Here is a 13,262-nt window from a genome sequence, read left to right as displayed (position 1 = left end):
TCAATTTCTTTAAAATGATGGACCCAAGGTTCTGATTTAAGTGCATCACTGTATTTTTCAGGGAATATCACAAGAATAATAGCAGATAAGATATATCGCATTTAGGATCTATTATATTGTCCCCTTGCCGTGACATACCAGAGACTATGGTAGGTCTACCCCTGCTTGACACTCAGCATATTACGTGTGAGACGAATAGCTGGTTCGCCTGTTCTCGGTATGATATGACAGGGTGGAGTGTCCTGCTAGGTGTCTTTGGCAGTATGCTTCAGTGAGATAGCACTATAAAGTCAACATTTAAGTTTCACAAGGTGACAAACACAAATATACCACAGTCTTCCAATACACATCCACATACACTGCACACATGTATTTCCCACAAAGGGAAGGCCGTCCTGAAATGACCATAGCTGTTGATAGGATGTTAAATAATACTAAGCTAAACTAAACTTAAGGTTTCAATTTCCTTTAAGTTCTTGTATTTGTGGATGTAGTCTTCTTTTATGGACACTGTCTCTTTTTTTACTCACAGAAAGGATATTTCACCAGGACATTATACCAGGGGCATTTTATTGATATGGCCATGTTTTACTTTGGTCAGAAGCAGTTTTCCAGTTCAATGACAAAATAAAAACAATGTCTGTCTGGCAAGGCACTAAATCTACAGTAATGGTGCTCATGTATGGACAGACGCTATAAGAATGCAGACTGAAATGTCTAATTGTCCTGCTGTTTTCGACAGCATTGTGGTCAGCAAAGAGCTGGCACAATAATATTGTCTAGTCTTGTGAAGATGAGTTAAAGCCGTAGCTTTTACGATTCACATCAATAATATGTCCAGTTTTCAGGGGTACAAACTCTCAAGGTAATTACATGTACATGAATTTAAAAGATATACCTAACATTGTTTTGTTTTCAATATCATAATCAAAATTAAGTAGACATTGATGATGGTTTTCTGCCAACTCATTAGTATGGTATTGATATTTATCTTCCAACTTTTGATACACAAAAAACACAAAAAGTATCAAAGTACATACATTTTATTCTTCACACATTATATAGTTATGTTAAAGAACAGGCGATGTTTTCAGGAGGAAATTTAGATCCTATGTATATAACTGGTGAGACACACTTCAACAACTAGTAATGTATTAAATCTCCAGACAAGGAGATGTGTGTGGTGTCGTTGACTTTTGTATTATCAGACGTTCAATATCCAGTATGTCAGATTATATCACTCTCCAGGTTTGAGATGATGATAAAAGATAAAATATTTGTGTCAATGTGCTTGCTAATCAATATCACTACTGAAAGGGTATATATAAGTATACTGCTTCCAGTCTACATTTTAGAATGTAAGGTATTATAGTTTTATTTAATTAGAACAGCCGTCTTCTAACAAATTCCTTGGATTTTATTGATGGCAAATTTCAGAAAATGATTCATATTTCATTTTGACAAACATTAAAAGTCAGTAGATATATAATATCATGATCTTATAATTTAATTGTAACAATCTTTATAAGGCTTTTACTGTCGACATACAACCTTGGATTTGACTATTAAAGCCGTTGGTATATTAAATTCCCCATCTTTAATGTTATGGGAGAATTTCAGAGTTTTGAAGGAAGTAAAATGGAATTTTCTCAATATAATGCACATTATTTGAACATGAGAAATAGCATGCCATCATTCATTGTGGAATACAATCTTATTATCCATGCAGTATTAGGTACTCATGGAAAAACTATATTAATATATGGGCAGCTAAGATATATGATCTGGGTTTGGACATTCACAGATACAAATCAAAACCACTAATAGTGAATTAATGTGTATCCTTGGAGGCTGATCAACAATACAGAAAATTCAATGTCATATTTGATGTCAAGGAGACAGTTTCTGGTAAGAAGAGGTCAATGGTTTGCAGTTTCAACTTTGTGAAATTGGTCATTTGACAGGTAGCAGCTCAGGGATCTTAATATAATTACTGGCACATTGGCCAACTGTCAATTATTTTACAGTGATGGTCGATGCTGACACTAAGTACCATTACAAGCCTTGAGGTGTGGTCTGGTCAAATTGTCAAGCAGCCTGGTCAATGCCATTCAAAGTCAGGATTAGGAGTTTGATAATGTCATTTTCATCCCATTCACCTGTCCAGCACTCTCTGTGGGGAACCACATGTACATCTGTATGTTTAGTAAAAAAAATCAGATCATCAGTCAGTTCGATTCGTACAAGGGGAGGTCATCATACCATCTAAGGATTTTACCTCAGAACTACAAATCGGATTTCCCTAAGCTTGCAACAAGAGGAATTCTTCAGAGTTTGACCTAACGATTGATTCATGTAACAATATTTCAGCTGCAAATAGTTAAACTTCAAGTTAAATTTGCTTGACAAATTTGGTTACATTATAATATAGAAGCCAAGTTTGAATTCTATATTAGAAGTGAACTTTGATTACAAATATGCTTACAATATATTTACAATTGCTTCAGCAATTTTCTTGGACTTCATTGTATTTAGCAGGTTTGGGACACTTTTGAGCTGATATATTGTGATGGGTCCATGGTCTGATCGTTGGCTGTACAGCTGTAATATTTCAGTAACCAAAATCCCTAAAATCACTATATTTGGCTGATTAAGGTTCAGGGATCAACCCCGACAAAGTTTGTGAAATTAGAATTATATGACCTTCATGCATATTACAGGTCATAGTATAGGGGTTAAATTTGTTTGAATACTTTTCAGAATGACTTCTTTTCAGTAACCTTTAAAAATCATAAAATTCTGCTGATAGGCTTCTGGGATGAAGCCTGACAAAGTTTGCCTAGAATTGACCGATTAAAAACCTGTTTTCAAGGTCACAAGAGTAAAATTTGTTGAAACACAAATTGTGACTACTAAAATCCAAATGGAGTCCATTAAAGTTTCTGAAAAGAAATTATCTTAACCCATATACTAGTATGAGCTCATTGTTACAGGAGTCAATGTGAATTCAACTTTGCCAAAACTTCTTTTGAACTCAGGGAAATGCTTTTATTCATTCAAGCAGTGAATAACAGCTATATAGGCCTATTGGGCCTCTTGTTTTGAAATGTTGCAGCCTGTTGTTGGAATCACAAATTTTAAAATTCCTGAACTGGGAAATTCTCCATGCAATCACTTATATCTGAACCTTTTGGATGTTTGGTATAGAAATGCAAAGAATGATTGGGTCACTTTTAATTGGTCTGATTATTAGCTCGCTACGTGTCAGGTGACATAATTATATACACTAATAGGAACTTTGCTAATTATCAATCAACTGTAATTATTGTTGAAGGTGTAGATCTGTTTCATGGTTCTATAATGCACAATAATAAGACAGTGTGGGTCTCAAATACAGAACTATCAACACGTCCTGTCGTACCATGTACACCAGTTGTTTTAATCATTGGGGTGGTCCAGGTATGATTTACTTTCTTTTTGTAACTTTGAGTCTGATTACAATTACCAACAATTCTCTATGCCCTCCCACAGGATAATTAAGTAGGAGAAATTGTGTTGGATTTGGAGACATATATTATCTGTATGTGTATCAAGTATAGGGGTATATATACATTCTACCTGTGATGTAAACACTTAAACACCTGGACCCCTCATACATTACATACCTGGCTTATCGTAAATGTTCTACAGATAGGATAGACAATTTACATCAGGCCCCCTCAGACAGCACATACCAGCTGGCTTACTGTAAATATTCTTCAAATAGGATAGTTATCTGTCAAATAGCACACTCCTGGCTTACCGTAAATGTTCTTCAAATAGGATAGTTATCTGTCAAATAGCACACTCCTGGCTTACCGTAAATGTTCTTCAAATAGGATAGTTATCTGTCAAATAGCACACTCCTGGCTTACCGTAAATGTTCTTCAAATAGGATAGTTATCTGTCAAATAGCACACTCCTGGCTTACCGTAAATGTTCTGAAAATAGGATAGTTATCTGTCAAATAGCACACTCCTGGCTTACCGTTAATGTTCTGAAAATAGGTTAATTTTCTGTCATACAGCACATTCCTGGCTTACTGTAAATTTTCTACAAACAGAATAGACCATTTACAAGAGGCCCCCTTATACAGCACATGCTTCCATCTATACATCCATTTGTGAACCCATTTGTAGATTTAATTCATATTCACACCTTAAACATCACATACACTATCCAGGTCTTTACCAAAATAGATTTCAGTGGTCATTGGTCAAGGTTAAATGTCAAAGGTCACATTTGACTACTTTTTAAATAAGAAGCTTGTGCACACGATATATCCAATGATGAATCAGATTTAGTTTATGTTCACACCGATAGCATCATGCCATCAACTTCTAATCCTGATTACGATTTTGGTGGTCATCAGTCGAGATTTAATGTCAAAGGCTGCACTTGACCTGCCGCTGCATATATATGATATTGCATGAACCTCTGGACAGTTTTATTTTACAGAACTGATGAAAGGGGCCAGGGGTATACCTATGTGACTCAGGTCTGCTCACTGTCCTTTTATTGTATGTAGTTTTCTGCAGTACTAAAGCTTTAAACAGATTACGTTATTTTTAGTGATACACTTTAATTCCTGGGCCCTTATACAGGTGTAAGTACAAGTGTCCTATGGCACATTACAGGTGTAAATACCAGTGTCCTATGGCACGTTAGTCGTCATGATGACAGGATAGGATAACACAAATGGTTCCTCAAAACACACAATTTTATTTCAAACACGTGGCATTTGTAAAGTGAAGAATTGTTACATTGTTACATGGAAGAACGCCAGATAAAACACGGTATTAAGTGTCCATACACTACCTCATGTAGATATCTGGATACTGTTTCTCATGTGTTGAATTCTCATATAGAGTATACAGGTTAAGTACATGCCATTCAAGACTCGTATTTAGAGTTTATTTACACTGGTATTTCACAAAAATGTGATACCTAATCTTATCAATTACCAGCACCTGTTTTCTTACATCAAATTTCACACTTTTCACCGCTTTATTTTTGTCTTGCTTCATATTTCGTTATCTAAATATAGATCTTGGAAGTACATGTATATATGTGTCAACATTAAATAATTAACAATTAAATGAAATTACTGGTTCTTAAATATTAAAAGATATGGCCACTATAAATAAGTAAAGTTGGACAAAATGATTTTAAGAAGATTAAACACTACAGATGATAATCCTCATATTCAAAGAATTCTCTGATCTTTACCCTTTCAACTACATCACACATAAAGGTCAAGGTCATGTGATATTCATATGTACTACTTTTCAGTAGAATGTTAGTGGTACAGGCAAACGAGTGATAGGAGAATGTCTTAGATAGTCTGCAACTTCACTCAGGACAAGAAAATGTCAAAGATTTGACAAATCGTGCTTAAAATTAATCCACAGCCACGTGCACAATTTCAGCAGATTCATAATGAAAGACATTATCATAAGTTGTTAGCCTCCATTTATGGTTTCTTGTTTAGTAAAATTACAACTAGAGAGAGGTGTTCGAGCTGAACATTAAAAACCTACTTTACAAAAAAAGTTTTAAAAAAAGTCCTCACATAATTTAGCTAGTCAAATCTAATTAATCTGTTGCCAAAACTGTTCCTAGATTTAGTCTGATTAAAATAGATGTATTTATATATGAATTCTTGTAAGTGTGATTTAGTGTCTTGTTAGAATTAATTGCCTTGATTATACAATTTCAGCATATCTTTGTGATACATTAAGTGCCTTAAGTTGATTGTAGTGCAGCAGGTTTTTCCATTAATTGTTCATCAGTCTCATGTTTACAAACCTGCTAACTTTCCACAGGTTTTTGCATGTTACGAGTCATTCTGTTGCCAAAAACAATATGTAAAAACCTCTGATACAAAACCTCTCATATGACAGGCATTCACGAATCCTTTCACCGCAAACACTTACACCAACAGATTACAGCATTTTACTGAAGTAAAACGTGTTATCAGAAACACTTTCAAACAATTGCAATGGATTGTTCCAGAGCACGTCATGTTAGTGTTGCTGATAGATATGTACGTGCGTAGTTATCGTAGTTATCGCTGGACTGCAGATGTGCATTCACATAGTATAGATATTGATGAAATGGTATGCAGATTTCTCCCATAGGGGCAACACATACTCTTTACAAAGTTTTCCTTTGAAATGGAATTTTGCTTTCGGTCCCTGTCAGTATATCTGTATAGAATTTCTGTGAAGAGGATTCAAACATGAACACAAAAAAAGATTTTGTTTTTTTATTTTTGCTTGATCTTTTCTGATATCTCATTTTCAGGCATGATAGAAATTCTGATACTTGTACATGTTTTACTCTTGGAGTATGTGCAAGTTCCTTTGAATTCAAACTGAATTTTAAAAAAAAATCTGTGTAATGTTCTGCAACAGGTTATGTTTATTGCTTTTGCTAATATTCCAGGCATCGGCATTGTCAGTAGACCGTGATGTTAGGTTTAGGTTTTGTCAATTAACACTGATGAGGTTACAGCTTAGTTATTTGGCATGTGTGTTCCTTGTAACAAGAGTACTAGTCACAAGACCGTTTCCAAGGGGACCGTTTCCAAGGGTACCATATTTGCGGAGCTGCTGACCTTCACCTTGATATTTGACCTACTTTTAAAAATCTTTAATTTTGGTCTCAGTATGTTAACCATAATAGATAGGACTTTCATGTTTGACATGCATGTTCCTTGTGATACTACATTTGCGAACCTGTTGACCTTGAATATGACCTTTGACCTATCTTTAATAAACTGATTTTTAATTTCAACCTACTCGGTGAGCTATATGTTGTCTTCTGACAACACTTGTGTAAGAGCAGTCATGGTTGAGTTCTTAGAAATTCCATTCACTGGCTAACATACTGACTCGGGCCTCTAGATATTGTATGAGGTACTCAAGAATACTGACACTGAGAGACCCCTGACTCAAAATGACTAGACATTATCATAAACTCAGAAAATGAAATGAAGAAATGAAACATACATGGAAGAAAAAAACAATATGCATTAGTTATACTAGATTTTCATCTTCTCAACTTTTGATATTGGAATTATAGTTAACTTTTAAATAATCTATCTCTCTATCTCATTATCCACTCCCAACTCTTTTTGTGGTCTGAGCTTTTCATTCTTTTGACATATCAACTCTATTAACTCACAATAACTCTAGCCTTCATTTTAGACTTAAATGTTATGTCTGTGTCCTAACTTTCTCTAAGTAACTCAGGGTGCTTTTCAGCTGTAATACGTACACACAGTATATCATTGGTTTATAGTTTGTAGATCGATATTCTACAAGAAGTCCAGAGGGTCAACACCTATATCCTTAACTGACCCAATCAAGGAACTGGCTTATATTACAGGATAAGGATATGATTCTACTGACTAGATATTGGTGGGCTTATTTCTGAGCATGGGCTTATCAGTACCCCTACTAGGACTCAAAACATTTCCTCTCTGTCCTTCCTATATGTATGCTAAATTTTGTCAGAGCTCCAACAGCTTCAATCCTAATTGAGCTATTTTAATCAAACTTCATACAATGATATACAGGACCAAAATACCTTGGACAAGTTTGAGTTTCAGGGTCAAGGTCAAGGTCAATGTTACTTTTTTTTTTGCGGATGCATGGAGGTAAGGGACATATATATTGCTTTGGCAATATACCCAGTGCACTTGTTGCAGGATAGATAACATAAAAATCAATAGTATATATGCATTACATGTTGGTCAATCAGCCATACTGGTATATAAACATGGACCTATCAAGGTTATTTGAAGGTTATCAGTGAAGGTCTAAAAAGCAGACAATGGATTCCTTCTGTGTGTATCGAGTTGGATTAGAACTGAAAGCTCAAACCATAAAACAAATCACAACTGTCACATCTATATATCTGCCTCTGACTCTGGATTCACCGCTAAAGAATCGGATAATGTTCTACATACATAGGCCAAAACCGAGGGCTTAAAGGAAACATAGTCTAGATTTACTTTTATACATTACACAGCAGAAAAACCTATTTTTATACAAGTCAACATGTTATATATATATCATGTGGCATATAAATATCATGTTACCTTGAAATCCAAGAATCTGGGGAAGCCATTTCATTAACTGCATGAATAAAAAAAAAAAAAAAGATGCAGTTGACAGAAATGTTTTCCGAATGTTAATATTTTATGAAATTACAGATTTCTCAAATCCTTAGTATATTATGCCACTTGGATTCTTCTCTAATATAGTCCAATTAGATTATCAGGGCCCTATATAAATGATGAGACTTTACTGACACTCAGTATATATGGGACCGAGTCAGTGTGTTGGATATGACAGACGTCAGTGTCTGTAAAGTCAGTGTGTTGGATATGACAGTGTGTCAGTAAAGTCAATGTGTTGGATATGACAGTGTGTCAGTAAAGTCAGTGTGTCGGATATGACAGTGTGTCAGTAAAGTCAGTGTGTCGGATATGACAGTGTGTCAGTAAAGTCAGTGTGTTGGATATGACAGTCATTGTCAGTAAAGTCAGTGCCTGTAATGACAGTGTACTGTTCTGGTCACAAGTAACGGTCAGACAGGACGTCATTAAAATAAGTGGTCGGAAAAGTGAGGTTTCACTGTAATGTTACTTTTATGGCTGTAATTAGTTTATGTACCAATGTTTTGCAGACCTAGAAACAACAATGTTGCCTTTGGCAGTTAGAGGTGGCCTATAATGATAGCCTGCAGCAGTTTAAGGGTTTACTATTGTTAGATAAAATATTCTCTTACCCTGGACAGGGATAGATATATACATATATCCACATCACCCTATAGGTTGAGACAAGCTGCACAATGCTATTTGCACGTTCTCAACAATTACATTTCTGCATTTCGTCACGTCAACAATACCATGACGTCACAACGTCCATTTAGATACATAAGAAGGTAAACAGGGTAAGAGAAAAATAATCATTCACCCCCATGGAAGTGAGACAGGGGAATCTCAACCCTTCGGGTAAGATACTTAAGCTGCCAAACATTCGACAATTAAGCCTTGTTTTTAGCAACTTAATAGTCTTCCTCTTGGATTGAGACCCCAAAGGGGGTGAAAGATTTTATAACTCTCTTTAAGTCTCTCCAACAACCTTTAAATAACTTAAATTTGAATTGACTCCCTAAGTTAAACCGTCTCTGACCTATTATTCTCAGTTCCCAGAGTGTTGAGATTAATAAACAAAGTGTGTGTCTGTGATATGTCATGTTGTTAAAACAATCTCTCTGTAATTACCTGAATGGGTTTTGATTACAAAATGTACACATCTCCTAATTAATTAATCACATATGCATGTGGAGTTTAACAAGCAGGAGATTTTTTACTTTTGTTGGCATTTGTTATTGACTGTAAGTGTTCCTCCCAGGCCTGATGAATAGCTAGCGACCTGGAGTGTATACATGATTACCATGTCTTATGTCGACCAGCCACAGACCTCCAAACACTGCAGTCGACCATTCCTGATATGTGTAGAATAAACAAGTTACATATTCATATGATGTGAAACCAATTTGTTTTGGTATGTAAACATTAAGAATGATGGTGTCCAGATTTGACCTCAATTTTTCACCTTAATGAAAGATATACATGTATTTAGACAGAGTGCACGTGACATATGTATAAACTGTGACAAATCCATACAGTAGGATGCTGCACCCATACACCATAGTCATACTGTGACATGCTGTTCCCATAAGTCTAGCTGTGACATGCTGCACCATAGTCATACTGTGATATGCTGCACCCGTAGTCATATACTGTGACATGCTGTTCCCATAAGTCTAGCTGTGACATGCTGCACCATAGTCATACTGTGACATGCTGCACCCATAAGTCTAGCTGTGACATGCTGCACCATAGTCATACTGTGATATGCTGCACCCATAGTCAAACTGTGACATGCTGCACCATAGTCATACTGTGATATGCTGCACCCATAGTCATACTGTGACATGCTGTTCCCATAAGTCTAGCTGTGACATGCTGCACCATAGTCATACTGCAGTGACATGCTGCACCCATAAGTCTAGCTGTGACATGCTGCATTTATACTGTGATATGCTGCACCCAAGCAGTGATAAGCTGCACCCAAGCAGTGACATGCTGCACCATAGCCATACTGTGAGATGATGCATCCATATATCCAGCTTGTTATAATTGCTGCATCCATAAATGTCAACATGCTGCGCCTCTTATGTCAACATGCTGCACCCATTATGTGACATGTTGCACCATGGCAGTACCGTGACTTGTGCCAATTTCTAAGAGTTCAATACAAGAAATTTGTAAAATATAAAATGGATTCCAGACACAGAACAGAGTTTAAAAATTGTTATTTTTGCCCCTCTAATAACAGAACAAAGACAAGCTGATGTCAACCCCATTGTTATCAATTTGTTCTAGCTGCTACTGATTATACATGGAAAAAAAAGTTTCAGAGCAAGTTTAAAACCAGTATTTAAGTAAGAATTTGAAATCAGTTTTGTATTTAGATGGCAAAAGTCTAGAGGATGTTGACTAATATGTTCAGACATTTGTCAATTTACTTGGTAAACAATGAGTACTTAACACCCAAAGGTCCTTTGTTATCAATTATGACATTAAAGTTTCACTAATCCTACCTAATGTACCTTAATTACTACTGACATAATGGCTTCACTTCCTGGTGTTTAATAATAACAATTTTGTGGTAATGACCCAAATGCTTTTCTGCTGTTGACCTGGGCAATTATTTGCCACTTAAGAAATAAATAACCATAATCATGCTGACCTCCACAACTGTTGTGGTACTCCATTATAGTACTGACCAATGATTTGTTTACCTAGGCCATTATATACTTCTTTTCACCATTATCGTTTACCATTGCCTTTAAAAACAACCTCATTATTTATCCTATTGCTAATTTACCAATGACCTTCTTAATTGACCAATTTACTGCTGGACAAAAAGACCTGCTTTGATTTGGTCAGTGTGTACTATTCACTGTATACATGTCTTCATCGCCATCCCCTCAAATAATCATGTTTTCTGCCTTCAAATTAAAATTTGATTCTACAATTTATTGAAAAAACCCTGAATGCATGTACATCTATCATTAATTGATAAGCGAGACTGTCAGTAACAGTGTAGCTAGGCAGGAAGAGAACTAGATATCTTAATGTAATAAAAGTGTATCTCTGTAATTACTGGCCTTCTCTCAAACATCAACAAATTTTTATAACGGGACATTTGCCAATGTATTATCTCAATGTGCAGTGTGTATATTGCACTGAGCATTATCTCCCTTGATTCAGTTCAGTGGTTTCATGAAATATGAGCCCAGGGGTCATGTTTGTCTTTGTGGATGCACCCTCTGAGGTGTCTGATGACTTTGGTATGAGGACTGAAGTCAGGCATCATCTTTCCTTTGGTGGAACATGATGGGCTCCAGGTCATAATGAATCTGCCAGACCCGACTTTTAATGGTCCTCTATATTTTCCATTACCAAATGGCCCTAACAGTATCTTGTAGCAGATATAAGAGATCCATAAAGATTCAACTGTTGCATATAAACTGAAATACCATATAATTACTGATATTTTCATCATTTTTCAAATGTTTGAAGTGATTGGACATTACAATGGCCGTAAATTTTGATTGCATTTCAAATGAAATATAGTGCTTTTGAAAGCACATATTCATTTGCAATATTTAATTTAGGACGTTAGATATTCATCGGGATCAAAACTATTTAGGATCAAAACTCTGTGTTAATTAAGGTAAAAATTTAAAAAAATACAAATTTTACAGTTTATTTCAAGCAATGAAATCGTTTCATTTTGAATTCTTAACAATGATATTTTGCAATGAATCTTAATTTGACATAATTAATTTTACTCTTGATACTTAATGTAATGTACTTGTTGACAGCCAGGAAATGACAGTAAGGGAAATAAATCTAATTAAATCAGATGTATACCGTGAAAGGTAGCATACATCCTTAAGTTAGGATATAATTACATTACTTAGAATATTACATCAAAATGAATACAACCCAAGTGTTGACAATAAGTGCCAATGACAATTACTGGTACATGTGTTTAGATTTTTACTTTTGTTTTCAGTTTTTTTATGTGTTTATGTTTTTCTATTTATCCAGAAATCCTAGGTTTCCCGTGTACCTGTCCGCCACACCTTTTCTCCTGTGGGAATTGCATCTGTATCCCAGAGAGATGGGCGTGTGATGGCGATAACGACTGCCAGAACAACTTTGATGAAGAACATTGTGGTATGTGGAATTTTACTTCCTGTTCGAATTCTTGTATGCCCTCATGATCAAGTCAGGGAGGGATGTAGTGTTTGGTTTGTAAGTGCATGTGTACATAAGTTGAAATACTCACCTTTTGTTAGTGCTCTAGCGAATTCATTTTAAAATAGATTTTGATTAAACTTCATAATGGTTATAATGAGAATACCTTGGGTGAGTTTGTGTTCAAAATACCAAGATCAAAAACAAAGTCACCAGTACTATAGAAAATCACTGTCCACAACTTCATTTTGAAACAGATTTTGATACAGAATACTTGATATTTTGGTGTGTATTTAGATAGTACTAGGCACACAAATTGCAAGGAGATTTGTATCGCCTGCAATGCCTGATAATTGTATGTTATACAGGTGAACTTTGTTATGTTGGGAACTGTATGATACCTGCCAATATGACAGGTCTCAAGGAATCACTATATTTGATCATTGCCAGTCTGTCTCCTCAGTGACTTGACTTGCGATCAAAGGCTTCCGTTGAATAGCTGGAGTCCCCTGGACCCGTCAAATTCAAACTTTATCCATATACAGTGCTTCCCAATTGAAAATGCTTGGTTCTGATTGCTTTTCAGGTCTGAAGGTCCAATGTCAAGATTACCAATACTATGAATTGAAAATTTGTTAAAATCAAAGTTTCTTTGTATTTTCTTAACAAATGTCAATATGGCTGCCTTGCATGGTTATAATGGAATTTGCTTTCATTTTCATAACTACTAAAGGAGGTGCTCTGAAATCTGAATTTCTATATTGTCAACAAGGAATACCTCCTAACTTCTATATTGTCAACAAGGAATACCTCCTAAATTGGACAGTACACCTGTCTCTATATAACGTTTGCTCTGGACTAAATGGGGTTA

At 35.5% G+C, this 13,262-nt stretch overlaps 1 protein-coding gene across 1 annotated transcript in view; it reads left to right on the top strand.

Annotated features, from left to right (window-relative positions):
* LOC117335371 (low-density lipoprotein receptor-related protein 4-like) overlaps nucleotides 1-13,262 on the top strand; it is a 137,373-nt gene that overhangs the window by 47,963 nt on the left and 76,148 nt on the right. Inside the window, 1 exon segment of the mRNA XM_033895327.1 lies at nucleotides 12,242-12,370. Coding sequence (XP_033751218.1) covers nucleotides 12,242-12,370 — 129 coding nt within the window.

The sequence above is a fragment of the Pecten maximus genome, chromosome 10 (assembly GCF_902652985.1).
Source record: "Pecten maximus chromosome 10, xPecMax1.1, whole genome shotgun sequence".
Lineage (NCBI taxonomy): Eukaryota > Metazoa > Mollusca > Bivalvia > Pectinida > Pectinidae > Pecten > Pecten maximus.
Note: the sequence above shows the minus strand (reverse complement) of the source record. Positions and strands in the feature narration are given on the sequence as shown.